The sequence below is a fragment of the Myotis myotis genome, unplaced genomic scaffold (assembly GCF_014108235.1).
Source record: "Myotis myotis isolate mMyoMyo1 unplaced genomic scaffold, mMyoMyo1.p scaffold_m19_p_8, whole genome shotgun sequence".
Taxonomy (NCBI): domain Eukaryota; kingdom Metazoa; phylum Chordata; class Mammalia; order Chiroptera; family Vespertilionidae; genus Myotis; species Myotis myotis.
This window is the reverse complement of record NW_023416390.1, coordinates 41,330,572-41,347,282: the sequence shown is the minus strand read 5'-3', so window position 1 is coordinate 41,347,282 and position 16,711 is coordinate 41,330,572. Positions and strand designations below refer to the sequence as shown.

The 16,711-nt window shown below is 39.8% G+C and overlaps 1 protein-coding gene across 1 annotated transcript in view; it reads right to left on the bottom strand.

Annotated features, from left to right (window-relative positions):
- The window catches only part of PDE11A (phosphodiesterase 11A), a 287,291-nt gene that overhangs the window by 165,740 nt on the left and 104,840 nt on the right, over positions 1 to 16,711 (bottom strand). The window contains exons 4-5 of the mRNA XM_036320024.1: positions 16,062 to 16,202; positions 3,635 to 3,699 (exon numbers count right to left, since the gene is read on the bottom strand). Coding sequence (XP_036175917.1) covers positions 3,635 to 3,699; positions 16,062 to 16,202 — 206 coding nt within the window. The remainder of the gene's footprint in view (positions 1 to 3,634; positions 3,700 to 16,061; positions 16,203 to 16,711) is intronic.

Here is a 16,711-nt window from a genome sequence, read left to right as displayed (position 1 = left end):
CCTAAACACATCCTGATCAAATTGTTGAAAGCCACTTACAAACAGAAAATCTTGAAAGCAACAGGTGAGTTGCCATTCATCTCATACAAGTGATCTCAACAAAAGGCTGTGTTGTGGCCATGCAACAAACTACAACACATGGTAGGGAAAGTGAGCTTTCTTCCTGCTTTGGCACAAGTTACCCAGTCTTGCTCAGGTTTGGAAAGGTCACCAGTGCATCTGAGACAGTTCTGGGGACACAACACTGGTGAGGAGTCCAATTATGCCCAGAAAATTCTGGAGTGGTCAAGGAAGCCCACACCCAGCAGATGCTGTTCTGCGATCTCTAGAGGGAGGGGACTTACAGGTAGGCACTTGGAAGAAATGATGAATTAGCAATAAAATTGGTTTTTCGTTTTTAATCTCAGGGATTCTCAGAACTACTTCAAGAGTGGCTTTGGCAAGGGACTGTGAGTCTTAAACTATAAGGGGAAAATGACCAAACAGCTAAGTATACATTATCACTGTTAATGGGACTTTATAGCCATGGTCTGGAGGCCTGGCAAATCTGGTTATGCTTATATTATATTCCTAACCTACTCCTACCCCTATAAATTGGCCTTGAGATCCTTGAAGACTGAGACTACTGTTTTTTTAAAGTCTCTGTAGCCCCATTACCTGTCAGAGTACCCAGCACAGAGTAGGTACTGAATATGTGGCTGGTGAATGAAGAAATAAAGTTAATCAAAGAAAAATGACTGCCAATGGACAAATTTAGAACAAACAAGTGGAAGCTGTAGGAATGTAATTCAATTGCCTTTCTAACATACCTTTCTAACAATCAGAACCCCCTAGCTATGGAAGAAGCCCATCATGATATCATGGTAATCTTATCACTGATGGAATTGTCAAGGATTTTATTTATTTATTACTTTTTATTTATTGATTTGAGAGAGAGAGAAAGAGAGGAACATTATTGTTGTTCCACATACAATAAACAACCAATTTATGCATTCATTGGTTGCTTATTATACGTGCCCTCACCTGGGACTGAACCCAGAACCTTGGCATATCAGGCCGATGCTCTAATGAATTGAGCTACCTGGTCGGGGCTTAAGGATTTGGTATTACTTACATGGAGACCAAGTGGAGACTGGCCATGACAAAGGAGTTAGTCACATAAGAAAATAAACAGAAATGATGAGTCAGCAACAAAACTGGTTTTTAGAAAAGTCTTCAAGGACTGTATAAAACTCAGCAAGCCTTAAACAAGAGTTCATCAGAACTGAAATGGTACCTGAAAACATTGGTAAATGAAGCCACAGGCGCTATCCAGAGAACTAAGGTATCCAATAGACATTATCTATAATGAAGATGTTAAATGATGAAAGGTTTAGGAAAGATATACAAGATGTTGAGAGCAGGCTGTGATTTGTAGACAGATAGCCTATTTCAATGTCTCTTCCATGGCCACTGGTGAAGTAAATGCTAAAGCCACTTGTCTTTTTCCCTTTAACTCCCTATAAATGACCGAAGGATCCCATATCTACAAGAGGAAAATTACTAGACAATGAAGGAAAGGTCTTCTGAGATAAATGAACATTCTACATTCATTTAAAGGCCATAAATAGAATGATTAAAAAGACTATCTCATAATGTCAAAGTTCAAAGGCACTTTTCAAATGTCTCTTTAAAGACAATCTGACCTTTCTTTCTTTATTATTAGAAAGTTTGCCAAGGGCAGTCTGGGCCTTGGGTCATCTCATTTTGACATGGCAGTCCTTTCGGCATTAAAAATAATCAAAAGACCAAGAATATTTAACTCTGCAGGGACTATGAAGACACAATCAAGAGCATAGAAAAGAACAACAGTGAAGTATTAGGACTTCAAAGGTGTTTTAATAATTCCATAAAGCTTTTCCTTCTCATATATGAAAGAGATAACTTATTTGAGGCCATGACTAGCTAAAGGAGTAAGCATGAATAGATATTTTTCCCCAATATATTTCATGTGATTTTACATTAAAATTTTAAGAAAATTGCTGAACAAACCATCAGTAATTGTCTATGTATATTTTTAGATATAGATTAGCTAACATTATATATAGATTTAAACATAAATACAAAAAACAAAAAGCTTTTAAAAAGGTTTCTTTTTCCTTTTTCCCATTTTAAAGTGTAATTTATAGACAGTAAAATTTACCCTTTTATCCGTTTATTCTTTTAAAAAAAATTTCTATTGATTTTGGAGAAGGGAATGTGGGTAAGGGAGAGGGAGAAGAAGAGGGAGAGGGAGAAAGAAACATTAATGATGAGAGAGAATCATTGATGGGCTGCCTCCTGCACAACCCTAGTGGGGATCGAGCCCAAACCTGGAGCCTGAAACCTGGGCATGTGCCCTGACTGGAAATTGAACTGTGGCCTCCTGTTTCATAAGTTGATGCTCAACCACTATCGCAAGCAAAATATAAAATAGTTTCATCACAACCCAAAATTCCCCTGTACCACTTCATTCCCCTGTACCTCTCCATCTCCAGCTCCTAACAACTACTGGCCTGCTTTCTGTTCTTAGGAATGCCCTACAAATGGAATTATACAGTATGTAACAAAGGCTTCTTTTAAACTTTGTGCACTTGACGAACAGTGAAGTAACTAAATAAAGTGTCCATTTTAATTTACTGATTTCTATTTCTGAACTCAAAGGCAATGATGTATAAAATCAAATTACCCTTGAAACAGGCATTACCCAAGGAGCCTTTTGAATACATAGATCTTTAGGACTTCACTTTCAGCATAGTGAATCAAAATATCTCAGTTTGGGTCCTGAGAATTTAGTTTTTACCAAGTTCTCCAAGTTTGATTCTGAATGATGAGCAAGATTTGGGAAATATTAACCAAGTAGATATTCACTGAGCCTTGGTTTCTCCTCTGTCATGCAAGGGTACAATGCCTACTTCACAGGATTATTTGGGGATTAGACTAGTACCTGCTGTACTTAGCACTCAAAGAATAAAAGCTGTTCATCTTGCTAACATTAGTATCAGTTTCATCATTATCACCCTCATGCTGTCCTGAGCACTTCACCTGTCTTTCTCCATATTTCTGCATTTTGGTCAATTTTACTATTTTTAGCCTTTCCTCTAGAGATGACAAGAATAAAGAGAATACATTTTTGCAGCAGCCCAGCTATTATTCAGGGCAGTGCAAAGCTAACAGAAAGTCACTGATTGTTCCCAACCCTCCCTTTTAGCCTGTTAGAGCTTCAAAGATACATTAGAGACAAAAAAAAAAAAAGTGAATGACTAGAAACTCTCACTCTTTTTCCCCAAGGGATGCTATTACCCAGATATAAGGAAACAAAAAAGGAAGAAGAGAAATGAAGGACAGAATAAAGCAGAAAAAAATAGTCTGTCTGTGTAGTTAGGAAATATCTAAAAATTGACTCCATTCATTAACAGCTTGAGATGTATACACATGTATTTTTAAATTATAGTTTTTGTTTAAGCCCTGAAAGACAGAACAGTGATGATATTTGGCTGTACTTGCTGGTCTAAAAAAAGAACAACTCCTCTCCTCAAGGAATATATGCAATGCTGCCAACCCCAAGGACAGAAGACAAGGATCAAAAGACAAACCTGAAACTCACAAGCCCTACCTGTTCTCAGCTTCGGCACTGCACTTTGGGGACAGCAATTCAAAGGATTTGGTAAACTTCACCACCTGCCACACAGAAAGACAACAAATTCAAGTCAATTAAGGCTTTCTCACAGTTTAAAACAATGCAGTAAACAGTTTTAATCTTTATAATGGCTATTACAATAATTGGAGATTAGAGAGGGTTTTTAAATGAAGAAATCCCAAGGGATGGAAGAAAATTCTTTCCTACTTTTGTGTTTTCTTCTTACATAACATATATTTCAAAGTTTTATTACATCTTACTAACTATGTATATATTTTACAATAAGGTGAGTACTATTCTGTGGTGGGTAGGCAAAGGGACCTCTCATTTGAGTGCAATTTTTTTTTACTGTCCTTTTATCAACCCAATCGACATCCATGAAGGCTAACCACCTTTTAAAAAGGATGCTCTCTGTCAACCTCAAGCTCCTGAAGTTACCTTCATCATGATTCTCAAGTGAACGTTTTGCTGCCACTGCCCAAAGGGTAAAGAGGAGGAAGTCACTTTCTTCAAAGATCATCCCCAGTGTGGACACTTCCTCCCTGACCTGTCCAGTGAAACCAGCACACCCACCAAAAGAGCTTGATCAAGATTTATTACATTGAATGGATTTATGGTCACAGAAAATGTAAAGGTAGTTCTTATTATGAGCTACCATTGGCTCTTACTATGAGCCATGCCCTATGTCAGAAGCTTCTTTGTTTAATTTCCCTATTACAACTCTGTAAAGTAGGGATTTTCATCTTCAGTTTCGCACAACTACATGGGGAAATTAGGAGTGAAACAAATCCGCATGCTCTGGAGGGCCAGCTGTTTCATAACACTAAACATGTTGAGTGGGAAAGGCACTGTTTCTGTCCTCTTTTCACAAGATAAGCTACATGATAGAAAAACGAGTTCCTTATACGGAAAGGAATCATCTGAATGTCACTGGATGCTTCCAAGGTTGACATTTAGCTTTGCCTGTGCCAGATGCAGTCATGCTTCAAAAACCTTTTAAATTAACCACTTATGGGGAATTGATGGGCACCTGAGAAAACGATTTGGAAACTGGGAATAGCTTAAATATTTAAAAAGCTTTATCAGTGAGGTAATGGACCCAAACTAAGAAAATGCAACATTAGGAAAAAGATAAAAGAAAAGGCATCACAAAGAAAATTGCATCTGACTGGCTCAATGCAGGGCAGTAACAATAGCTCAACTGCAAGAAAATAATCTTGACAACTATAAAACATATTTCATTATATAGTCTAATGTGGCAAATTCCATTTCCCAAAGATGGCACAACAATGTCTCCTAGCCCACATCCCTCTCCATGAAATGACCCTGCCACCTTCCGACCAAATGGTAGGTCTATGCTCTCTCTCTCTCCTTGAATCTAGGTGGGTTTCTGACTGCTTTGACCAATAGAGTATGTGGAAGAGATGCTGTGTGCCTTTTGAGGTTGTCATCAAAGGTGATGCTGTTTCTGCCTCACTTTATAGAATCCTTGTGCCTGCAGCCCTGAGTAACATGTGAGAAGTACAACACCCTGAATCCACTATACCATAGAGCAGTGATGGCGAACCTATGACACACGTGTCAGAGGTGACACGCGAACTCATTTTTTTGGTTGATTTTTCTTTGTTAAATGGCATTGAAATATATAAAATAAATACCAAAAATGTAAGTCTTTGTTTTGCTATGGTTGCAAATATCAAAAAATTTCTATATGTGACACGGCACCAGAGTTAAGTTGGGGTTTTTCAAAATGCTGACATGCCGAGCTCAAAAGGTTCGCCATCACTGCCATAGAGAGAGGCCACATGTGGATTCTCTGGCCAGCATCCCAGCACAGGCACCAGACATATAAATAAGCAAACCTTCACCCAAAGCCCAAATTTTGGTCGTTGCAGGCAGGGAAATTGCAGAGCAAGGGCCGTGTGCCCTTATTGAGGGTCATGGGTAGGGGAGCTTGAGGCACTCGGGAAACACTGTCACTGGGTAATTTAAATGTAGCTGGGTCAAACAGAAGGAAGGGGAGGGGAAAACTGGGGAAGTCATCATGAGGCCTATCGCTTGAACACACATATTGAGGAGGGGAACCCAGAATGGGCAACAACTAGGCAAAAGTTCAAAGGAAGCAAGGTGATTGCCGACACTGGGACCCACTGAGGCCAAGGTTCTCACAGCTTCATGTTACACAAAGGCTTTCCTGGTCCTGTAGCTATGCACATGGATTATCTACTTAGAAATGGAAATGATTTTTGTGCGGTAGAAAAGATAAGCCCATAGTAACAATTTTGTTGTCCTGGATGATAGCAGCCATTTTTAAAATCTAACCTGTGCCAGCGTTCTTTCAGGGCCTGCCTTAGAACTGATTTTACCACATTGCTGCTTTCTCTCATTAATGAATTCAATAAATCTTTGATACATGCTTGCTTTAGATCTGTGCAAAGGTTAGGCTTTTAACTTTTTGAAAACAGTTTATTGACACAGCAAATATGTATTGTCTGTATGTGTCAGTAGAGCAATAGGCCCTAAGGCTACACATGTAAACGTGAAAAAAGAAAAATCCCTGTGTGTATGGAGCTTACTTTATGGTAAGAGCTTAATTTGTTCTGGCTCCTCAAAAATAGTGCTCCCTAGACTATTCTTAGATCTCACGAGGCCAGGGAGCCACAGAGAGACTATTTGCTATCACCAAATAATAAATCCCTCAAACTACCAGTATACCCTAAATAATTCTTAAAGTTAAAATGGTAGGTCAATAGTAGGATAAAAAGTATAAGTATTTATGTTTGCAGAATGGGGAACTGTCTGTGCCTTAGGAAAACAAACATGGGGAATGTCCAGAGTTTAAAAGAGAATAAAGATCTTTTAAACATATTTTTTTTTTCCAGCTGCTAAGGGATAGCGGCTTATAAAAAGACAAAAAGTAGAATAGAAAATCCTGAAATTTTAAAGCTATAAAAGTTATAAATCTAGAATCATAAAGAATAAGATTGTTAAAAAAGTACCCCTTGATGAAATGTCAGAATGTGTGAACTCTTGAAATATCAAAGAGGAACATTTTTTATTGTTAATCCTCATCCTGAGGATAAATTTTCCATTGATTTTTAGGTAGAGTAAAAGGGAGGGAGAGAGGGTGAGAGAAACATCAATGCGAGAAACATTAATTGTTTGCCTCCTGCAGGAGCCCCACCAGGGCTGGGGATCGAACCTGTAACCCAGGTATGTACCCTTGACCAGGAATTGAATCCGAGACCCTTTGGTGTTCAGGCTGATGCTCTAACCACTGAAACACACCAATTATGGCAAAAAGAGGAACTTTTAAAAACTACCAAAAGGAAGAAACATATTTTTCTAAAATGTTTTAATTCCAACCTAAATCACATGCTGGGGGGAAAAACAATAACAAGGGTGTAACGTTTTGTTTTATTTTATTTGTTTTATTTCCTAAACTCATGTTTAATAAATAAAGAGAAAGTCAAAGATTGTGCATCTTTCAACTTCAGCACTCCACATCATGGAGAGTACTAGTTGTGTCCCCCAGTAAACCAGGCCATGGTGTGCTGATCAAAGTCAGACACTGGATTCGTGAACCTTGGTGTTGATCTTGTGTGTAATAGAGTTAACCTTACCCAGAGAAAGGTCTGGCCTTTGCCCTTGGCTCCTGAGAGGTGACCTCTAAGCCTTTGGAATGTCCAGCATTCCAAGTGTCTTTGTTTACCCAGGTGCATTGGGTCAGCCAGATAGTAACAATGTGATTTAGGTTGAGGGCTTTGAGCCACACCTACAATGTGATCTGGGGGTGGGGTCTTTGGATCACCTGGTATAAGTTAACCTTTGGAGGAGATGGAGACTGAGGTCAACTACATGGGTAACCAACTAGGTTTTGGTGATCAAACCCCAGTGAAGAATCTGAATGCCAAGGTTCAGGTGACCCTCCCTATTTGGCAATACTTAATGCATGTTGTCACACATTGACGCTGGGAGGGAGCACACCTGGACGCTCCACTGTTGGAACCCTCCTGCCCATGCATCTCTCCCATGGCTCATTTTAATCTGTCTCCTTCCCTAATAAACCATAACCATGAGTATAACAGTCTTCAGTGAGTTCTGTGAGCCCTTCCAGCAAAATACTGAGGCTGAGGGTGGTCTTGGGAAGCCCCAAATTTGTCATTGGAGGCATAAGCGAGGACAGTATTGGAGAAGATATTCCCTAACTTCGCACCTTGTGTGATAATTCTTAGAAATTTATTAAAAATATGCATTTAAGTAGAAAACTATTTATAGTCAGACACCTGGGTTAAAAAACAGCAACAGCAAAAACAGTTGAACTATTTTGATAAAATTTAATGGGATATATAGTTTCACTGTGGAGATTACAACTAATAAAAACAGATGGAAGCATAAATGAAAAAGAATAAAATTCCTGCTTTATTCGTTGACTTGGACCAATTGTGCGGTTCTTAGTTTTATTAATTTTTTAAAATTTATTCTTTAAATCCAATTTTTATTTTATTATAGATGCACTAAATGAACATAGATTAAATAAATAAACATAAACTTATACACACTAAGTAAAAAGAGAATTTTATAAAAGAAATATCAGAGGTGGCTTATAGGTCAATTAAACTGAACAAAGTGGTTCCGAGCTCCACTGGTTGTTGATCAGCCCTGATTACTACACCCTGGGGAAGGCAGTGCACATGCCACAGCGAAGTAAACAAAATATACCCACGCATCTCTGCCTGTTCTTTGGAAAAGCTCCATGGACAGAAGTCGTTTTGATTTGATATTTATCAGGCACTAGTTGGTCTGATTTCCTCTCCATTTTTAAAAACATTTAAAAACAACTTAAAAGTACAAAAAAAAAGTCATGCTGAGATAGATATTCCTACCACCACAAAGAAAATAGAAATGATCTAAGTAATCCCCCTTTTTTAAATTAGGGTTTTCTTAACCCCCATCCTATATAATAAAATAGAAACATGTAAATTGACTGTCCTTCCACTATGCTCAACAGCCAATCAGGAGTGAGTATACAAATTAACATCATAGCCTCCGTGGAGACTGACAGCAGGTAGGAGGCAGCTCCCAGGACAGCCTGCTTGGCCATCGCTGCAGCAACTGGGGAGCAGGCAAGTGTGGCCTGCAGGCAGGCCCCAGCATGGCCTGCTTGGCAGTACTGTGGTGTGGAGCAGGCAGGCCCTGCAGAGAGCAGGGAACCACTGGGAGCGGGCTTAAGCCATCAGTAGGACATCCCCTGAAGGCTCCCAGATTGGAGAGGGTGCAGGTCAGGCTGAGGGACACACACACACACACACACACATACACACACACACACACACACCTTCCCTACACAAATTTCATGCACCAGGCCTCTAGTTTTCCCATAAGAGGATTACTCTACAAGGGCAAAATAATGATTAAATGCTCATCCACTACTATCCTTCTTGATAAATTATTTATTCACTCAATTAACATTTATCAAATGCTTAGTGTACCAGGTACTAACTCACAACACAGTACAGAGGGGAAGCAATTCACAAATGTAACATTTCACCATGGTATATATTAAAAGTGCTAGAAGTGCACAAGGAAGGGTGTTGAAGGAAGGTTCGTGTGAACTATGCCCTGAAGTGTGAGCAGGAGTGCTCTAGGCTGAGAAGTGAGAAAATTTTTCCAAAATCAGAATTTTGGTATTAAACAGAGCACTCAATAGAGTTAACTGAACCTAATTCAATAAAGGGGCTAGTTACAGAAGCATAGGCAACCTTGTAAAGTAGGGGCTAGCAGCTTTGGAAAGCAGCCTTAGGTCTAAGGGAACACACCAGAGTGTGAGGGAGAGAAGGAGGCATGGAAGGAGAGGCTAGAGCAGTGGAAAGGGGCCTTACAAGAATCCAGCCATCTCTACAACTGGCAGAGAAAGAACAAGGGGAATAAATACCTTCAATCTCTCTCTCCTCCTGCCCTTGAATCTTCTGCTGATCCCTCTTGTTTTTAAAACTCAACTGGAAGCTACAGAACAAGAAAGCCCAAGTGGCACAGTATGTAGAGATTAGTTTTCAAGGACACTGAGCTAAAAAGAGAAAGACTGACAATAGATGGGAAGAGGCAGGGTTTTCAGACAATAGTCAATACAGAGTTGCTCTTCACCTCAGTCCTGTGCTTCCAAAAACCTCCTACTGTAAGGTAATGATAAAGAAAACCTCCTACTGTTTTGTCTCCCAGAATTGGTTAACCTCAAAGGACCACCTGCCCTAAACCTGTCTCCATCCTTCCTCATGACTCCCCCAAGATGCACAAAAATGATACAGGTAACTTTCTTGTCTACATGCTTCTGTAAAACCCCAGACCCCTTTCCTTTTCTTTGAGATGTTCCTTATTAATGAACTAGAGGTCCGGAGTACAAAAATTTGTGCAGTCGGGGGCAGGGGGGTCCCTCAGCCTGGCCTGTGCTCTCTCGGGGGATGACCACCTGCTGGCTTAGGCCTGCTCCCCGGGGGGGTTGGGCCTAAGATGGCAATCAGACAGCCCTCTGGCAGCCCGGCAGCCCTCTAGAAAAAAACATGTGGAACAAAATCAAACAGAGTTTATGTTAGCTACCTTAGAGGGAGAAGAAAAATTAACAAAAGAAAGATGAGAAAATGGAAAGAAAGGAAATTAGCAAGGAAAGCCTGGAGCAATTTTTACTATCCATTTAGGACAGAGAGGATTGAATTGAAGGCTGTTCCAGCACAATGATGATCACCCCATCTCTTTCTCTGGGGAGTTGGATTCAGGGAGCTTGTCTAGTTTAGTGGCTTAACTGTATGTGTATTTCATATGAACCAAGAAGTTAAGGAACATGTTGGAAAACAAGTGTAGTTTGTGTTTCATGATTTAGAAAATGAACTCCAGGAACTAGCTTCATATTTATAAGCTCAGCTATAAAGTGTTTCATGGAGTTCTGGACAACGACACAGCTGCCTGCCATCAGGATGATCCATGAAAGAACACTTGTAAATAGTGGTGCTGAGACAGTGCCGGAGGACATAAGATTAAAATAGCTACATTTGCTTTCCTTGACTAAGCATGGAAAGAAATAGACATGATAGTAAATACATAAGCTAGAATGGAATGAAGAGAAGCGATAGAAATTGCTTAGACAGGTTCATGGAATGGCATATTAGCAGGAAATATTCAGTTCAAAGGACTAATAGTACCTAATGTTGACAGCAGCTAGCGATGGAACAATCCTTTCATTTTTTTCAGTCTAGTGGAAAATAGCATTGACAAAAATCACTTGAAACTGATTGATTAAAACACTTACGAGAAGCAAAAGAGGGTAAAATATTAATTTTGGCAGGAGAGAGGGTTTAGAAAGGCATTTCTCATTTCTATTTTTGGTATTCACTGAGTAAACTGATCAGTTTACACCTGACTGGCCAGTTGAACAATTATAAATGCAGTCTCTAGACACTCAGTTAAGAGTGTGAAATTTAGTTCTACCACTAAATTTAAATTATATCTTCCCCTTCCCCCTCAAATGTAGACAGGTCATAAAATATCATACATCTGCAATAACCAGCTTTTTAAAATATTCAAATCACAAAAAAGTAATTTGAAGTTCTTGTCTCTGGGAATGATTCTAATGAAATAGAGAAAAGCACAAGTTATTTTTTGAGGAAGAAAGTTTGGGCGTATTTTTTCCCCTGAAATGATACTTTTTTTCCAATTGTAAAAAGTAGTGTATGTAATGCCAGTAGAGATGGTGCTATAAATCCATGCTTGGGTACATCTGTTCTCTTCCAAAAACAAAGATTGATAAAATACAGAAAGAGAAAGCCAAAAAAGACATCTATCTAGAAGTTAAAGGGAAGAGAAAAGCGATGGGAAAGGAGGGACCAGAGAGGAGGAGGAAATAAAGATCTCTCAGACACAAGCCTGGAGACAGGCCTGCTGTGTGCCAAGTCTGAAAAAAGTCAGGCAGCAATGGTTGGAATGTCAGCTCCTACTGGAGTCTGGGGTCTGAAAGTGTTCCTTGGAGACAGATGATTCAGCTTTACCTCCAGAAACTGAACCAAACTGCGTCTGGTTGAGTGTAATATTATCACATAGCAGGAGACCCAAGCCACCCATCGTAGACCTGGTTCTTGACTAGGGGCCACAGAACTATGCAAACTACTAGACGGGGAGGGAAGAGTGCAGGAAAGAATGAAAGAAAGCAATGGCACAAACAAAAACAGTTTCCCATAAAAATAAACTGCAATCCCAAATTTAAAAACACATGCACATGAATATTAACATAGATAACTAAATCAACAACCTACAGAATTGGACAAGATGACAGAGACAAATCTCAGGCTGATGATTTGAACAAACCTCTATCAGAGAACGACAGATGAGAAACAACACTATTAAGACTATAAATGACTTGAACAACATCATTTTGTTCTTGACTAATGGGTCATGGAAAGTCAATGGGAAAAGCCTCTTTTGGAAACCACTTTCCTCCCTGATTAAAAGAAAAACATATGAAAAGAAGTTTCTCTTTCTTCTTCTCCTGATACATAGTTATCTGATGACATGGTGCCTGGAGCTGTGCCAGCCTCCTGGATGGTGAGAGTAAGAGCCAGCTGGCGAAGGCAGACCACTGAGACAAACACGGGGGAATGACGGAGCCTGGGTTCTTGATTATATCATCTGGCTGCTGCACAATCCCCAGGACCGCCTCCTGCAGACTTCTTGTTACACAAGATACAAATCTTGTTAAGTCCTTTTCCCTTGTATATTCTATTACTTGCAGAAATCCCCCAAATTGATCTATGAATTAAAGCAATTTCAATCAAAATCTCTACACAGTTTTTCAAGGAAAATGATAAGCTGCTTCTTCAAATCTGTGTGGAAGAGCAACAAGTCAAAAATTGGCAAGCCAATTTTAAAGGAGAACAACATTGAGGACTTGCCCTATCAGATGCCAAGAGTATTCTAAAATTATAGAAATTTAAACATTGTGATACTGGTGCAGAAAAAGACCCATAAACCAGTGGGACAAAATAGAGAGCTCAAAAACAGACTCAGGTATATATGGGAACTTGATGTAATATAAAAGTGGCATTACAAAGTGGGGGGAAAACAGTTCTGAGACTATATATATATGTATAGCTTTACACTATACAAAAAATAAATTCTATATGGATAAAGAAGACCATAAATACCAGATGAGTTAAGGAAAATATAAGAGAAAGTCATTCTAACATGGAAGTAAAGCTGTTATTTTTTTAAAAAATAAATAAAAACAAAACAAAAAACTGGACAACAACCATAAAGCACAAATCAAAAAGGAAGATTGATAAATGTATCACATTGAAATAAAAATACTCCATGTAACCAAGGTACCTGTTGGGAGAGGCACATGAGCCCTGAATGCACAGTCTTCCTGTTGTGCCTACACTGCAAGGCCCCGATCTCTCTATATCTGGTTCCTTTCACAGGATTGTGTTTGTAGTGGACAAACTTGAGAGATGAGGTAACATCTCTCTCCACACAACAGGCTTGATACCACTCAATGGAAAAGAGGTGGATTCTCCAAGCACAATATTCCTCTTCAGAAATGCAACCCACTGTATGTGTGGGCATCTGCTGCCCCTGTGGCACTTGGGGGACATGGGGAGCCAGGACAATTGTAGTGGTTTATAACGTAAGTTTACATTTGTTTCTACAAGTATATGGCCCGTCATTTTTAACCTTGGTTCTAGATGCATTCAGTACTCAATACTAGTCTCATTTGTTATGTCTTCTTCATCACTTGCTTGGCTGGATTTCAATCTCTCATATTTTTCGGGAAGGACAGCTTGGAACTATATTTGCTAAACTCTTTCTTGTAATTTAAAAATGTCTATCTGTTGCTTACATAATTGAATGTAAATTGATTGGATTTAAAATTGTGGGGTCACATTTTCTTTCCCTGAGGACTTTGTAGCTATTGCTACATTTTCTCCTAGCACTGGAGAATGGTACACGGAAGTCTAACACCAGAATACATTCCTTCCGCTAGGTGACTTAAGTCTTTTGTCTGAGTGCCATTGATTATCTTTGAAGTCCAAGCAGCAACCTTGGAAAATATCTCCATAGCTTCTAAAAAGGAACTGAGCAGATTAGTCTCCTTTTTGTGCATATAGTTCACTTTTATCCCCAGACCCTGACCCTCTGGATGAAAAAGAAGCGTTCATCCTCATGTTGAGGGCAGGGGGTGGGGGTGGGGGGACAAAGAGCAGAAATGATGGGGAAAAGCCCAGAATTTCTGCTCTGATCCCCACAACTGCAGTCAGAATGTTCAACTGTGAGAGTTAAAAGGTCTTTTGAACTTGCGGTAATATACCAACACCTTTATGCTTATACTATCTAATCTAGTGTTTTTGATCCCCTCCACACTCTGTAGCACAAAGCTACTGCTGTCACTACTACTATTGCCTCCAGCACCTTCCATATCAATTTCTATCATCAGTTTTCTTTGATTTGGGAAAGAGCAAGACCACAGTATAACTCATCCATGTTAAACATGTTTTTATTGATTTCAGAGAGGAAGGGAGAGGGAGAAAGACATAAAAACATCAATGATGAGAGAGAATCATCAACCAGCTGCCTCCTGAACTCCTCCCACTGGGGATTGAGCCCGCAACCCGGGCATGTGCCCTCACCAAGAATCGAACATGACCTCCTGGTTCATAGGTCAACACCCAACCACTAAGCCTTGCTGGCCGGGCCATCCATGTTAGAAGACTGGCAAGAATGACCACCTTAAGCTGGTTTAAATCACTTCCATGTCTGTTTATAACTGAACTAGCAAACAGTGAGCTTGTCCTGGTCCAGATTTTACCTGGCCCCTCAGCCACTTGCCCTCACAGGGACTTAAAAGTGACTCAAGGAGTCCCACTCCTTCCTGCCTTTGCTTAGTGAAAGCTCATAGCCTGCCAGGCACCGAGGAGCAACCACCCCTTCCTACTCCTTTTAGGGGCTTAGAGTCAGGGGATAGGAAACTCTAGCAAGTCATTCAACTGTGTCAGCCTTATATTCTCATCTATAAAATGAGGGTGATGATAATACCTATCTCATCAGGATGCAGTGAGGATTCAATGAACTCAAGTGCTTCACAAAGCAACCAGAAGCACGCCATAAATATGGGCTGGGGTGTGTGTGTGTGTGTGTGTGTGTGTGTGTGTGTGTGTGTGTCTACCAAGGTTCCACTGAGTTTTACACAGTCATAGGATACTTGCAAGACAACTGTTGGTATAAACCACACCTGCTGAAATAGAAAAAACCCAACTCTGCTAAAATATGGGGAACATTCCTAAACATTTTAAACATATGTGAATTTTAAAAAAACATAATGTTGTAAGTTTTACAATACTAATTAAATCTCCAAAATTTGTCTCAAGGTTTCTTTCTTTGTGAAACACAAACTGAAAGGAAAAGACAATAACCTTTTCTAAGTTAAGTACAGTAAAGTAGCACTCTCGGAGGTATGTAAACAGAATTGCTAGACAATTCTTGGTCTTTGAAGGGAGTTTTCAGCAAAGATATTAAATTGCTGCTGAGGGGTTAGACATTTAACTTTCAGGAAGGTATATTGATGATGATCATTATTTTCAATATTGTGTATTTACCCAGCAGATTTCCCCTAAAGAGCCACAGGCCTTCACAGAACCTGAAAGCCGAGGTGTGGCAGCCTTAGCCCTTGACCTAGCTTGATGCTGGCCTTTGGAGTAACAGGAAACCCTGCGGTGAAGGAGAAATGAGCCTCCTCCATCTGACTGGGCGTTCTGTGCAAGTGTCCAGAGGTCCAAGGCAGCAGGCAAAGAGCCTTTTTCCCAGGCCAGAAGCAACAAGACAAACCTCTGCTGCACCGCCCAGGCCACCTGAGGCTGGTCACCCCTCTCAGCTCAGTCCCAACTGTGTGGGCTCCAAGAGCCAAGGGTACCGCTTCTCCAGTGTTAGTTTGCTCCCTCCTCCCAGTAAAAGGACTTTGGAGCATTGTCTGGACTGCAATCCATGCCCATCAGTACTCGGGGCTTTGCTGGGTGAATGTGAAACCAGACCAGCCCCTGAGCTTGTCTTCTATTCAGCTCTGTGAGATTAGGCCAACCATTCATCCCTTAGTTCCCGCATCTGTAAACACATGGGACTGAGATATACATGTCACTAAGGTCCCTATCAGCGCAACAGTCTGTGTTTCTAAGGTGACAGCAATACAAGACTGAAAACACATGTAAAAAATAAAAGACTTTAATTGTATAAAAAGTCACCCCATAATTAGAAGAGTCATGAGAAGGGTGGTTCCAGTCCTAATTTCACACACTTACTTACAAATAAACTAAACTTTATTGCATTCCCGCAGTCTCCAATTCTACATGGCAGAAAAAAGATGGCTTACTGGTGACTCGATGTCCTCCAGGAGTAAAACAGAACAGCGCTCGCATTTCAGCAGAGTTTGGGCCCGGTGCATTATTTTCTTGACAATTTTCTCCAGGTCAGTCTGTTCCTCAAAGAGGTCGTTAACCACCTCTAGCAAAGCCTAGGAAAGATGAAAGGAATGTATTTAGATGAATACATGAGAGAATAAAAACGTTGTTATTTTTTTCTCTCTCAAAATTCCATTTAATCTTTGCTATAATAAAATATAAATATTTTTGTGTGGCTAATTTTTAAAATGTTAATGATTATTTTGACATATTTCCATAATTTTGTTTTATAACAGAGTCTTGAACTGCAAAATACAACTTGAGAATAGTGCCAGTCTATAATCCCACATAATCCCACATATAGCTATATGACTATATCCCATATGGCTAATGACTACATGACTCATATAGTCATTAATTATAGGCTTCCCCTCCACCCCCACACACAGTAGTTTTTCTGCGATGCAACTAGGTATACAACCAACATTTTATAAGTAACGAATACCTGATTCTCTCAAGAGCACATTTATTTTAGAAAATTACAAAGCAGCTCTTCCCCCCATCAGGAAGAAACAGCTTCTTGGTCAAACTTGAGACTTATTTTCGCTAATACACATCTCTC